The sequence below is a fragment of the Alligator mississippiensis genome, chromosome 2 (genome assembly GCF_030867095.1).
Source record: "Alligator mississippiensis isolate rAllMis1 chromosome 2, rAllMis1, whole genome shotgun sequence".
Classification (NCBI taxonomy): Eukaryota; Metazoa; Chordata; order Crocodylia; family Alligatoridae; genus Alligator; species Alligator mississippiensis.
Window position 1 is genome coordinate 150,608,316 of NC_081825.1, and position 14,552 is coordinate 150,622,867.

Genomic DNA, 14,552 nt, shown 5'->3' on the forward strand with positions numbered 1-14,552 from the left:
AAAGTTTAAAACCAACTGCCTAGCAGTAGCAGCAGCACTTTTATTCAGGGATCACTATTATCTACTTGATTCCTTCTAAACTCTTCATTCCACAGGTGTTAATGATCTTCTTTCCTTTCTGATGGTTTTTATTGGTTCCATTACTCAAGCTATCCTTATTTCTGCAATTCTGCTGTCTGTTACCTGCTCCAAGTAATGTAGTTTCTATTGCACAGCCTTGCAGACTGTTTCTTAACTCTACCTAAAAACATTAAGTCAGGTATGGAAATGTTAACTCAGGTGAGGAAATAATTTTCAATGAAGCATTGGATGTACTGTCAAGATACTCAAGAGGGCTAGATTTTATGAATCTGAAAGACATACATTTAATGATGACTGCAGGACTAATGAAACAAGATCTTATGATTCTTTTTGCCTAGCTTGTGGTGTGTGTGTGTGTGTGTGTGTGTAATACTATATGATATAGCAAATTAATGCACATTCCATTTTTCCCCCTCAAGCTAAATACTATAGCTCTAGGCCCTTAGCTTATTAGTGTATCTTCTAGTTTCTTTTAAGTGAAGAAAAATGTGTATTATATACCATGAGATGATGCACTGCACCATCTGTACCCCACTTTCCAAAATCATAGATCCACCCATGTATATGCCTATGCCCCACTCTTTCATACCTGAGCAAGTATTTCATCCAACCATAAAGTACGATGCTGGGGATTGGCAAGAAACCACTTGATAGCAGCACTATAAACCTGCTTTTCATTCTCAATGTTCAGATCATTGGAAGACAAAAGTTTATGCAGGTGCTGAGGTGACACATTGACAAAGTCCTCACATTCCACCACTTCAGTAAAGTGTTCACATGCATATCGGTCAGCCATGTCCATCAAGTCAATACGATTGTGACTCTCTGCAAAGGTCCTCACTGCCAGGCAGTTGGAGGGATGAAAATGTAGCTTCATATATTCACAGCAAGCTTTTGCTACAAGCTCCACCTGAAGAATGCAGGCTGCATATAAGAGAGGCTGGACATTATCAACAGTCAAAGTAAGTCGGGAGGAGTAGACAAACTTCACTAAATCTTCTATGGCATCACCATCAAAGTCCCTAATCTCAATCAGTGTCTGTTTGGCTTCAGCCATTTCAGAAAGGAACATGGCTCTGAAATAAGGGATAACACAAGCCAGCACCAGCTTATGGCAGGAGATTAGCTTTGAACCAACCTGTCAAGGAAGGAAGAGAAATCATATCAATGAAAGTTCAGTTTTAGTCCTATTCTTCCAGCTTTAAAGAAAAGAAACAAGACCAACAAAGCTGAGGCTGGGATCCAAGACTTTTAACCAGTGGGGTTTTGAGTGTTTGGCAAAAAAAATAAGTTCCATTGGCTGCTTGTTTTTGGCATTAAAAACCAGCTGCAGAGTATTCCAAAAGGCCAATTTTCATTTTAGATTCTTGACCTTTTAAGTCAATAAAACAAGAAAAGGCAACATCATAACCCCAGCCAAATCCCTCAATGACCTTTGCAACTCATTCTATGAAAGAACCTCTTCATCCTCAGTGCATATTCAAAAAGTATAACAAAAGCAAAATTTCCTTAAAAGAACATATTTCAAACCAATCTCAGAGGATTGCTAGTCTTTTCTTATCTTACACACTAAATCAGTCAACCTTTGTTTTTCATTTTATTTACACCCGCACCCCCCAGGCTCAGCAAATGGTGCCTCCTAGGTCTGGGGGGGGGCACCCAGGGTCCCTCTGTGGCCAATCACCAAGCCAGGGATGCATGGGGGGACCTCCCCGCATGCTTGGTGGTGGACCCAGAAGTGGACCAGAAGTACTTCCAGTCCACTTCCAGGATCACCACCAAGCATGTGGGCACCCCCCCACCCCCGCACTCCTGTGGGACGCTCCATCCACCCCCGCATTGCAGAGTTCACGAGCTGCGCCTAGTACCTCGAGGTATGTAGAAACAACATTTAAAGCTACGTCTATGGCCAAATCGCTGATTTTCTGAATCAGCAGCAAATCTTCAGATTCAGCCAAATCGAATCAGGGACAGTGATCCGAATCAACTAATCGAGTCACTGTCCCCAATTCAGGCTGAATCCAAATCAAAAATGGTCTGTTTCGCACACCCCTAATAGTTTCCGTATTTCATAGATTTTCATAGACATTAGGGCTGGAAGGGACCTCGGAAGATCATCGAGTCCAGCCCCCCGCCCAAAGGGCAGGAAGTCAGCTGGGGTCATAGGATCCCAGCAAGATAAGCATCCAGTTTCATCTTGAAGGTGTTCAATGAAGGCGCTTGAACGACCTCCGGTGGCAGGCTGTTCCAGACCTTGGGGGCTCGGACAGTAAAGAAATTCTTCCTTATGTCCAGCCTGAAACGATCTTGTAGTAGTTTGTGACCATTCGACCTCGTCATCCCTTGGGGGCGCTCTGGTGAACAAACGTTCCCCCAGATACTGGTGGTCACCCCTGATAAACTTGTAGGTGGCCATCAGATCACCCCTGAGCCTGCGCTTTTCCAGGCTAAAGAGCCCCAGGGCTCTCAGCCTGTCATCGTAGGGTCTGCTTCCCTGACCTCTGATCATGCGCATGGCTCTTCTCTGGACTCTCTCAAGCTTCTCCACATCCTTTTTGAATTGTGGAGCCCAAAGCTGGACGCAGTACTCCCAGCTGCGGCCTCACTAAGGCCGAGTACAAGGGGAGAATGACGTCCCGGGATTTGCTTCTGCAGCATCTATGGATGCAAGCCAGCGTTTTGGTCGCTTTACTAGCCGCAGCATCGCATTGCAGGCTCATGTTCATCTTGTGGTCAATGATGACCCCCAAGTCTCTTTCTTGCATAGTGCTAGCCAACATAGCACAGCCGAGCCTATAAGGATGCTGCGGGTTTTTTTTCCCAAGGTGGAGAACCTTGCATTTATCGGCGTTGAACACCATCAGATTCTCGTCCGCCCACTTGCTGAGCCTGTCCAGGTCAGCCTGGATCACCCGCCTGTCTTCTGGTGTGGATGCTTTGCCCCAAAGCTTGGTGTCATCGGCGAACTTGGCCAGTCCGCTTCTGACTCCAGTGTCCACATCATTCATGAAGATGTTGAACAGTATGGGTCCAAGGACAGAGCCTTGGGGGACCCCACTGGTCACAGGACACCACGATGAGTGACTTGCATCAATTACTACCCTCTGGTTCCGACCCCAGAGCCAGTTTTCCAGCCAGTGGATCGTGGAGGACCCAAGGTGACAATTGGCCAGTTTCTCTAAGAGGTGATTATGGGAAACCAGATCGAAGGCTTTTTTGAAGTCAAGATATATGACATCAATCTCATCTCCCTTGTCCAGGTGATAGGTCACCTGGTCGTAGAAGGAAATGAGATTGGTCAAGCAAGACCTACCCGCAACAAACCCGTGCTGGCTATCCCTTAAGATGTTGGCGTCGGCCAGTCCATTAAGGATGGCCTCTTTAATAAACTTTTCTAAGATCTTCCCCGGGATAGAAGTCAGGCTGATGGGCCTATAGTTAGCCGGATCCACTTTCCTCCCTTTCTTGAAGATAGGCACCACATTGGCCTTCTTCCAGTCTTCGGGCACTACACCACAGCGCCAAGAGTTTTCAAAGATCCACGCTAGAGGCTAGGCTATGATGCTCACCAGCTCCTTGAGTACCCTGGGGTGAAGATTGTCAGGGCTGGCTGACTTGAAGGTATCCAGCTTCTCAAGATGTTCCTTCACAAAGTCAGCATTAATGGAGGGCAGGGGATCACCCTCACCCGGACTTCCTGACCCTGTAGCGGGCATGGGCGTCTCATGGGGCTGATGAAAGACTGACGCAAAGTACCTATTTAATAGGCTGGCTTTTTCCTGGGCATCAGTTGTCAGTTGCCCCATCTGGTTCAGCAGGGGTCCAATGTTGCCCCTGCTTTTCCTCCGGCTCCCCACGTATCTGAAAAAGGACTTTTTATTATCCTTGATGCTCAAAGCTAGTTGGAGTTCAGTTGCAGCCTTGGCTTTCCTGGTCAGCTCCCTACAGGACCGGACCAGTGCAGAATAATCCTCCTTGGAGGTGACTCCCATCCTCCATCCTTTGTAGGCCTTTCTTTTTAGCCTCAGGAGGTCTGCTAGGTCCCTGGAGAGCCAGGGGGGCTGCTGTGCCCTCTTGCTGCCTTTCCTCCGAGATGGAATAGACTTAGTTTGTGCTTTGAGGATCGCTGCCTTGAGGAGCAACCACTCTTCTTGAACTCCCCTCTCCCTGTGGTCACAGTCCCTTAGGGCCTCACTGACAAGCCTCCTGAGCTTGTCAAAGTCGGCTTTCCTGAAGTCAAGGACTTGCGTGTTGCTGACTGACTTGCCAGCTTTTCGGCAGATGGTGAAGGTGATCAGCTCATGGTCGCTGTCACCCAGCTTCCCATCGATCACTAGGTCGCTGACTAGGTCATCCCCCGTAGCCAGTACCAGGTCGAGCAGCGCTTTGCCTCTCGTTGGCCCATAGACTTCTTGAGTCAGGTAGAGGTCATCCACGCACGAGAGGAAGCTCTGCGACCGCTCAGATTTTGCTGAGCGATCCTCCCACGAAATGTCTGGGTAATTGAAGTCACCCATGACAACCATGGTCCTGGAGCAAGATGCCTCAGCCAGTTCCTGGGCAAACTCCTGGTCAAGCTCAGGACTTTGAGTGGGAGGTCTGTAATAGACTCCCACCATTGTGTCCCCCGTGCCGTGTTCCCCACGGATTTTAACCCAGAGGGTCTCCAGCCGTCCACCCTGGTCGCCAATATCGGCTTGCAGGGATGCATAGCTTTCCTTAACATAGAGAGCTACACCCCCGCCCCTTTTCTCTACACGATCCCTCCTGTACAGGGTATAGCCATCTACCCCTGTGGTCCAGTCATGGGTGGAGTCCCACCAGGTCTCCGTGATCCCTATGACATCGTAATTGTTTGCACTGAGCAGGAGGATGAGCTCCTCCTGCTTATTCCCCAAGCTCCTGGCATTAGTGTACAGGCAGGCAAGTGCCCCCTGGGGGGCTCCTTCCTTGCCCACAGATTTTACCAGGGCTGGGGCTGGGGTGGGCTCCCTTGAGTGCCGTGATCCGCTGGCTTTGCAAGGATTGCTCAGTGGGCCAGCAGTGGCGGTAGTCCCCCCGTCCCCCAGCGGGCTTAGTTTAAAGCCCGGTGGAGCAGGTCAGCCAGTCTGGCTGAGAAGAGCCTCCTCCCTAGGGGAGAGAGGTGGAGACCATCTCTTCCCAGCAGCTCGCTGCCTCTCTCGCCAAAGAGCGGGCTGTGGTCATGAAAGCCAAAGCCTTCCTGACGACACCAGCACTGCAGTCTTTGGTTGACCACATAGATCCTCCTGTCCCTTCTCAGCCCATAGCCTGAGACTGGGAGGATCGACGAGAACACCACCTGTGCCCCCAGACCCTTAAGCCCCGCTCCCAAATCCCTGTAGCGCCTCACGACCTGGCTGGGAGTGCTCCGAGCCGTGTCATTGGTGCCCACATGAATAAGGAGCATGGGATAGTGGTCTGTGGGTTTGAGGAGCTTGGGGATCCTCTCCGCAATGTCCCGGATGCGGGCCCCTGGGAAGCAGCAGACTTGCCGGGCTAAGGGGTCGGGGTGGCAGATTGGCCCCTCCGTCCCCCTCAGGAGGGAGTCTCCCACAACAAACACCTTACGTTTTGTCTTGGGGAGAGCAGGGGCGGGAGCTGCATTTAGGCCCATGTTGCCTGTGGGGGCCGGCAACTCAGCAGGCTCTGCTGGGGCAGCAAGAGGTGCGTACCTGTTGCTCAGTTCTGGTGGGTGAGGGGCCTTGGTGCGGCGGGCCTTAGGGCCCTTGACCACCTTGGTCCATGCCCCTGGCTGGACATAGCAGGAGGTCCCAGAGTCCTCCTTTGGCGTGGAGGGAGACTGCGATCTACCCTCTGCCTCCTGGGGGAGAAGGGCCTGGCAGTAGGAGTCTATCTCCTGCTCGCAGTCCCTGATGGCACGCAGTCTCTGGACTGTGGCCTGGAGCTCCTCCAGCTGGCGCACCAGAGACCCCAAAAGGGAGCAGACCCCGCAAGGGGAGGTCGCCATGCTCCCAGGCCCCAGAGCCTGAAAAAGGGACAGGCAGCCCCCGCAGCCGAGAGCCAGGGGCTCCGTCTGCGTGGAGCCTGGAACCAGGGGCTCCGTCTGGGTGGCCGTCTCTGAGGTGCCGGGGGGGGGCCGCGGAGCCCGAGGGGACCCTCGGGGTGCGGCGCCGTGCCCATCCGTGTCATGCCTCTGGTAGGCTGGCTACGGCTGGGGCTGTCTACCCTGGGGGGTGCGCAGGCAGGGTCTGGGACCCTCCCGCACGAACTCCGCGCTAACTCACGCGCCGGCAGAGAAGCGCGCCTGTTTGCGCCGCCTGTTCGCGTGGCTCCCCCCAGGGAGCCACGCGACCGGATAGATATCTATCTATGGACACTGTTTTAAGGTACTGGCTAACATACTCACCCACCAAGCAACAATTCAGTTTTTGGTAAGAACTATATGCAACAAATCTGAGCTAGAGCTAAAAATCTAGTCCAAGGTCACAGAAATTCCATGGATCAATAAAACAAAGGCCAAGTAGTTTATGAAACTAGGACAATCTCAAAATAGTTGCCTTGATCAAACTGTAAGCATTTCAGTTTGTTACACACAAGATATATCACAACGTGTCAACACTACAAAGAAGCCAAGAACGTTCAGGCATCCTAACTTTGATAAAAATTCTGTTCACGGATGTTGCATTAACTGTTTGTTACACTGCAGTACCACAAAAGTGTTTTGTTCATTGTAATATTATAAAAGCCTACGTCTGTCTGCCTGTCTGTAACACTTTATTTGCACTGACTGGCTGATGGAAACAGCCAATCAGAGTGCTCAAAGCAGGGGGGAGTGCAGCCATGATTCTGAGGCTGCGCCAAGGACTGGACAGAGGGTGGTTGAGCCAAGGCCAGCAGTGCCTCACCCTCCTCGCTGCAAGAGGCAGAACAGTGGCAGCATGAGGCATCAGGTGGTGGCGCTCCATCCCAGTCCTCTCCCCAACCCCCTGGTCATTCTTGACAGGCCATTGGTTAGTTTCTTTAATAATGATACATCATCCATTTAAATTAATGAACTAGAAAAGAATAGGTACTATTTCCCACTTAACTGAAGCCATCGTGCATTTAATGCTTCTGACAGATTTTTAATTGGTTAAAGTGTGCAATGAAGAAAATGGGGTGTAGGTTGTAGCCGTGTTGGTCTAAGGACATAGGCAGACAAGGTTCTTTGGGTGAATCTGATATCTATTCATTCCACCCAGGAAGAGCATGCACCAACTACAGATTCTTCCTCAGCCTGATGAAGGGCTTTTAAACCCCAAAGCTTGCTAAGAAAATTTTTCCAACTATTTAAGTTCGTCTAATAAAAGATATCATGTTCACCCAAAGAACAATGAAGAAAATGAACTATTTACTTAGAAAAGCAGTCCTGTCAACACTCCATTTGAAAGCTACAACACCTAGTTCCTGTTAAATCTGATTTACCAAAAATAGTCTTCTAACTAGAGTTCTTGATTTAGCTTCTCAACTGAGTGACCTCTGTCCTTTACTTTCACATATTTTCATACTGTATTTCAAATTAACATGTTATTTTTAAAACTCCCAATTTCCACAAAAATCAAACAACATTTAAGAATGAATCACTTTAGTTCACTGATTACCACTTAGCTGGTTTCCACTTTAGCTTTCAATTATTATTGTCTATATCCAACAACTAGACTCAAACACAATATTCAGGCATTAACAGTAAGTCTAAAACTAGCCATTTAAACCAAAAGGTTTGGTTTTGTTTTTCAACACTGCATGTTCAAGTTTTAAAAACATGAACAATAAGCTTGAAACATGCTATAGGAAATAAGCTTTGTGATTTATGCCACCTCTTCTTGTTTGTTTGTTTAACATCCCCAGGAAAGTCTCAAATAAAAAGACACTGAAAAACCTCCAACAGAAACATGGAGTGACTACATCAATATCCATAAGTGACTCCCTATTCAGAGAACACATCCACCAGATATTTTTAATGCTTTTGCAATAATAAAACATAATATGCTTATTGTGCGTTTCTGAAAAGACTCCCTATCCATATTTTTTTTCTGTTACTAAAGGTACTTGCTTTTCTGCATACACTTGTAGGATTCTGTGAGGGGATTCTCACACAGCAGAGAAAGAGCATGGTAGGGAATTTAGGACTCAGTGGCAATTAGCCATCCGGATAACCTATGAAGGGTCAGGCTCCAGCTCTGGAGAATTAAAAGGAAGGCCTGAGCAATTAGAAAGGCCCTTGACCTGAGAACTCCATCTTGGAAACTTTGAAAAATGGAAGGGAAGAGAAAGTAAAGAGATGCAGTGGACTGCAGTCAGTAACCCCAACAGTAAAAGACAAAGCAAGGTAAGCCAAGCCCCTGGAAAAGACTCTTGTAATAAGACCAAGAGACGAGAAGTAGGAAATAATCCAAGGACGGCTGAAAGCAAAGCTCAAAGCCCTGAAATGGGAATCAGCAAAGGAGAGCCTGAGCCAAACCTCTGAATTTTCTACAAAGGACTTATCTCTAGGACAGGGGCCTGCAATTCTTTTGGCTGGAGGGCCGCTTAACAAGTTTTGGTGAGCTGTTGAGGGCTGCATAGATAGCCCCGCCCATTGACAGCTGCCCCGTCCTCTGGCTGCCATCTTGTGACCAGAAATCCCACCCCTAACCCCTGACCTTTGCCACCAGAAGTCCCTCCCCTTGTCCACCCTCCTCCTCCCCCAAGAAATGCTCCTTTTGGGAGGAGGGGTTGCCAGCTCAGAACCAGAAAAAAAAAACTAAATCATACGCTAAAAGTCAAACACCTACTATAACATATTTTAATTACTACAAAAAATATTTTTGTCATGATTTATGTTTGCATAGTGTATATAGAGGTGATTGCACATTAACTCAAAAATACATTCTTAGTCTTGTACATTTTAGGAGGGGTGAGTGGTAGGGTGTGGCAGTGTGTGGGGTTGGTTTGTGAGGGGTTGAGGCTGTGTGGAGGGGGCATAGGGTATTTTGGGGGTTTGTGTATATGTGGGGGGTTCAGGGGGCAGGGTGTGGGTGTGTGGACCCCTCCTCCCACACTCCTGCCATGGTGCAGCAGCAGGCGGGGTGCTCAGGGCACTCATGCCTAGTGGGACACAGCTCCAGCCAGAGCTACACATCGCAGCAAGGGGCACAGCCTCTGCCAGGCAGTCTGTATTGCCTTTCCTCCCTGCACACACACACAGCCCCTGCACTTGCCAGGCATGGGAAAGAAGCCACAGATACTGGAGAGGGCTGCCTTTTCCAGCCCGCAAGGGAAGGTGCCTGGGGTTTCCCTCCTATGCTGTGCAGCCCATGCTCCTGCCCAGCTGCAGCTGCACCCCTGCCGCTTCCCCACCTGCTGCTAGGAGCCAGTGAGAGACCTGGGAGGTAGAGCAGGTCCCCAGGGGCTGCAGGCAGCACCAGCAGCAGCCCCACCCAGAAGCTATGTGCTGGCTGGGCCAGGCCCTTCTGCCCACAAGGGTGGGAACAAGGTGCAATAGGTTATGTTTGGGGCTGCATGTATACATGGGCACCTGGCTCCCACTCTTGTGGCCTGAAGGTCTGGGCAGGGCACAATTTGTTGGTGGGCCTCACAGGCCAGATTAAAGTGCTTGGTGGGCCAGATGTGGCTTGCAGGCCATATGTTGCCCGCCCCTGCTCTAGGACAATATTAACCATGGTACACATAGCACTTTGACAGACCTAGGTTTCCCAAGAATACTTTGGCTGTTCCTTAAACTATTTCTTATTCAATTATGAAAAGCACTGGGGAACTCTCTTGTTATGTTGTGTCTTCCTCCCCAAAAAGTTACAATTACATTAACATACAATTAAAAAAATAAAAGGAAGCTTAAAGTTCGCTATTTAGATTCCTTCTTAAATCCCCTTTATGAACTTCAGTATCATAATTTTATACAGATACTTTTCATACAGTCCATCCTAAGAGAACCTCTCCTTTACTGTTCAACTATTTTTCTTTTCTTGACTGTGCCCCAGTGTTAATCAAGAGTAGCTTTTTGTGGACGCTGAAGCTAGCTGTTTCAAGAAATGACTGTATTATCTCTGAACTATGGCCAAGGTGTTATATGTTTTAGCTGATACAAACCATCATTACTATTTTAGTAAATTTGGGGGAATTCTTCTCTTTACTATGCCCTATCATTTTCCTCAAGCAGAGGCCTATTTTTACCTGTATCTTTTGGAATGTATATACTTAGATTCTACTGAATGTCTGTGTTAAATTGTATACAGTTAGAACCTAGAACCTGTTAGATATAGTACTTTTGCCCTACTTGAATTATTGATCTTAGGCTGAAGATCGACCAGGGTGGGTGAGCTGATATTGATATCAAGTACAGCATGCATAACATACAATAGCATTGTAAATTACTTGTTTCTTTTAGCTTCTTTTTCAAAAAGGTTATACAACTATTATCTACATATAAATGTGCAGCAGATAGGGTGTGTGTGCTGTGTATGATGTTTGTACACATTCAAGGTTTTTTAGCCTGCACAGGTGTTTTTAAAGGTTAAATACAAAATTCTTCTTTGTCTATAGCGCCCATTAGCCCATAATGTGGTGCACTGAGGAGTTAATTGCCAAGATACAAAGTTCAGAATAAGGAAAAATACCAAAGCAAAAATTATAATTGGACTCTCCTATGATAACATGCTATTGTGCAATTAGCAGACAATTTATCTTTTATGAAAGCCTTTAAAATCAGCACAAATACCATGCATCATAAATATGCTTGTGACACTCAAGAAATATTACAGAACAGTTCTTTGTCCAACAAATCCTCTGCCCTTCTGTTAAGGGAAGCTCTAGGATATTTTTCCTAAGCGATACGAGCTTGCTTCTTTTGCTGAAATGTTTTTTTGAGACAAATACATGGAACCATAAGAATAGCATTCCTGCAAGTGTGCTAGAGGTTCGACCAGATGACCTTTGATACCCCTTCCAATCCTTGATTCTATGAAAGATGTTCATAGCACATATCACTAAAATATCACTAGCAGTTTTCTGGTGGTTTCTAAATTAAGTGCTTTTCCTGTCTTCCGGCTAGCCTTTTGAAGAAGCACAAAAATCATTAAACTTGCTCAGGCCTGCCCTTTCTTCATGAACTAACCTGTCTGCTAGTAAATAACAGAGGCTGCAGAGCTGGGCTATCTAATTTAATCCTTTGCATTCGCTGGCAACCTTTTATGCACCCTCTCCCCTGTGAACACCACAGCTAATTAAACAAATTAAAAAATAAATTAATTCTACAGGCTACATGTGAAGTAGAAGGGAGACCAGAGCCCTGCCAAGGCAGGCCACTCCAAGGGGACAAAAATTTGCCCTTACACTTCTAACAAAAAGGACTATGCTCTCTGCTACTAAGGAAGGCAAGAGAGAGAGAGACCCAAACCCCATGTTAATTGCTAATCTGTCTTGGGGAGAAATACATTTCTTCCTGACCCAAGATGGGGTAATTGGTTTGACCCTGAGCACATAAGCAAGACTTTCTAAACCCAGACACTCAAGGAGTTTCCAGCTACTGGTCGGAGCACCAGCCCAAGTCCCATATCCAACTGTACCCACCTTTCTGGGCAGGTATTTAGCAAACAAAGCTAGGCTGGGATACTGGTGAGGGCAATAATTCTCAATGAGGATGCCAGTGCGCCTTGGGATGCCATGAGATCTGTTGAAGGGTGCTGCAGGAAGTGTAAGGAGATAGATACACAAATAAGAGCAGGCTCAGGTTATTCCTGCCTGGCCCCTCTGCAAGGAGGCAAGCACTGTACTTACTAAATTAGTTTTTGTAAGTGTACACTGCTCAATTCATGAAAGTTATGGAGGCATGCCTTGAGTCTAAAAAATGTTGAGAACCACTGGCTTAAAGGGTTTCCATTTCATGTTGATGCTCTCACTTCCCTTTTAAGTTTTGTTTTCTTGTTTTATTTTGCCCTTAGGCTAGGGACAGAATTTGCTTGCTTTAGCCCCTGAGAGTCTCAGGCAGCCTTGGAGTGAAGGGAAATTCTCCTGCTTCTCCGCAGCCAGTTTTGCCTCAGCTGCTGTGAGTCTGAGACAAAACTAGTGCAGGGGAGTGGAAAAACTTCCTTCCAGTCCCGGTCCCGGAGGCTGCCTTGGGCTATCCCTGAGACTCACAGGGGCTGAGGCAAGCAGCTCTGGGGTTGGGGAAGGGAAGAATTCCCCTCAGCTCCCTGGGGCTGCCCAGGGCTGGCGGACCCAGGCTGGGGTGGAGGGAAGCCCCTAAGGCAGGGGCTCCCTGGTGCCCCCATGATGGGCTGCAGTCAAGCACCCAGCCCAGAGGACTCCTCCCTCCCTCCTGCGGCAGCAGCTGAAGCAATCAGTAGCTGGGAAGAGGGAGGGGAGGAATCACCCTCAGCTGCCCAGGACTGCCTGAGCTGGGGAACCCAGGCTGGGAGAAATCCCCTGAAGGGGAGGTTCCCCTAAAGGTGGGGCAGCTCCTGGACAGGGATTTAACCCCTTGGGGGGGGGGGGCAGCAGGGGGTTGGGGACACTTGGCTGGGCTAGCAATGCCCAACAGGCTGGGAGACATGCTCTAGCATGCTCTAGTCATATCCTTGGTCATATCCTTCCCTGATGCTCACCTTTGCGGTGTATTTAAGACAACCAATATGATCATCCCAATCCCTCCTTTTTTTAGGCTTAATAAATCTCTTCCCAAAAAATCAGTCCTTCAATTCCTGAAACCATCCTAGTACACCTTCTCTGTACCTGCCCCCAGTTTAAATTAATTTTTTGAACATAGCTGACCATAACGCTACAAAATATTCTAAATGGTGGCTTTACCATACCTTGAACAATGGTACCAATGCTTTCCCGTTTTTACAAAAAAGAAACTTGTTCAGTAAATCCTAGAATTAAGTAAATTTTTTTCATAGCTGCTTCACATTGGCAGCTCACTGTTAACCTTTGATCAACCAATACATGCAGGTCTTTCTCTTAGGCCTTATACCAGGTGGGCAAAATGCAGCCCGTGGGCCAGATACAGCCCGCCAGGCCATTCTACCTGGCCTGCAGGGCCCCTAAAAAATTTAGAAAATTAATATTTGGCTACCCCTGGCTGCCTGTCATGAGGCCCTCAATGACTTGCCAAAACTCAGTAAGTGGCCCTCCACCTGAAATAATTGCCCACCCATGCCTTATACAGATATTCAGTTTCTCCTGGGAGAATCACTACCCTGCCAGGCACAATCACGAGTGTACAGATATTCTAGCTTCCCCACCCCCCCAAGGAAAAATCATCGCTCCAGGAGAAAAATAACCTGGACGCAACCAGAGTTAAATCACTGCCAGGAAAGCTTCTCCAGGAAGAGCATCTGTACATGCTGACAACACAGGCAGACCACAGGCCATCTGAGTTAGCCAATCAGGTTTGCCCTATGCACTGCAGTCATTTGTTGCCAGACAGCTTTAGGGATTCTACAACGTATATTAACATGTGTGCACAGGTCTAACCACCCCCTCTGCACAGGATCAGCACTGTAAGCCCTTCACTCTTCAAGGTCTCAGTATTCGAATGTCTTTAGACATGGCTCTGGGTAAGTTTCTCTGCCACAAGAACAAAACCAGAACAATTCTCCCAAATTATCTGAATGCATGTATACAGCCTTAGCTGCCTCCAGTTTAAAAAATAACATCTTGGTATCAGTCCTTAAGTGCATGGCATTGTACTTATTATTAAATTGCTCTACTCAGACTATTTAATGTTTCCTGTATAATAATCCAGTTAGATCATACAGGAAGAATATTCCCCATTGGAAATATGTCCCAGTTGTGCCATCTACAAACTTTGTAAATCTACTTAATTCCTGCACTAAAATTGCTAATGAAAAGTCTAAAACAGTATACAGATCTCAAGATTAATCCATGAACATACCATTAGTAACCTCTCTCCAATACCATCATCCTCTTGCAGCATAATTCACTGCAATCTCCTTTCAGGCAACTCTATCCATTTTGTGATTGTAATACGAATTCTCCATCAGTACAGCTAATTTCCAGTGAGGCAGTATGAAATGCTTTGTTTAAATCTAGATTAGGTCCCCTGCAATATGTTTATTTATTCTAAAAGTCAGGGATAGATTCTTAAGGATTCTATGCTAGGGCAAAAAAAAGCTTTCAAATTCAGGCTTTTGATAATTAAAACAAGTAATTAGTAAATTATCTTTCAACAGTGTTTCCTCACAGCCTGTTTTCTTGAATTAGCACTGAAGTAAGACGACAAAGTTCCATATCTGTCTGTCAAAGTCACTGCAGATCAGCTGGTAAGGCAAGGGCTTGAATAAAAAAAGCTCTTAACTAAATGATACAGGAGAGCTGGTTTTAGTTAGACTCCTTTCCTAAGTGCCATTCAAATAGTATGCACATCTAAAAAAAAGTTATTAAAAGAACTGGATAACACACCTAGTTAACAATGAAGCCTGCACAGAAGG

General features: G+C 47.1%; 1 protein-coding gene across 2 annotated transcripts in view; it reads right to left on the reverse strand.

Moving 5' to 3' along the window:
• The window catches only part of KLHL8 (kelch like family member 8), an 83,204-nt gene that overhangs the window by 58,380 nt on the left and 10,272 nt on the right, over positions 1–14,552 (reverse strand). The window contains exon 3 of one of the 2 annotated variants that reach the window (XM_014600501.3): positions 671–1,219. The exons of the other annotated variant lie outside the window; for it this stretch is intronic. Within the exon in view, the coding sequence (XP_014455987.1) occupies positions 671–1,219 (549 nt within the window). The remainder of the gene's footprint in view (positions 1–670; positions 1,220–14,552) is intronic. 2 annotated transcript variants of the gene reach the window in all.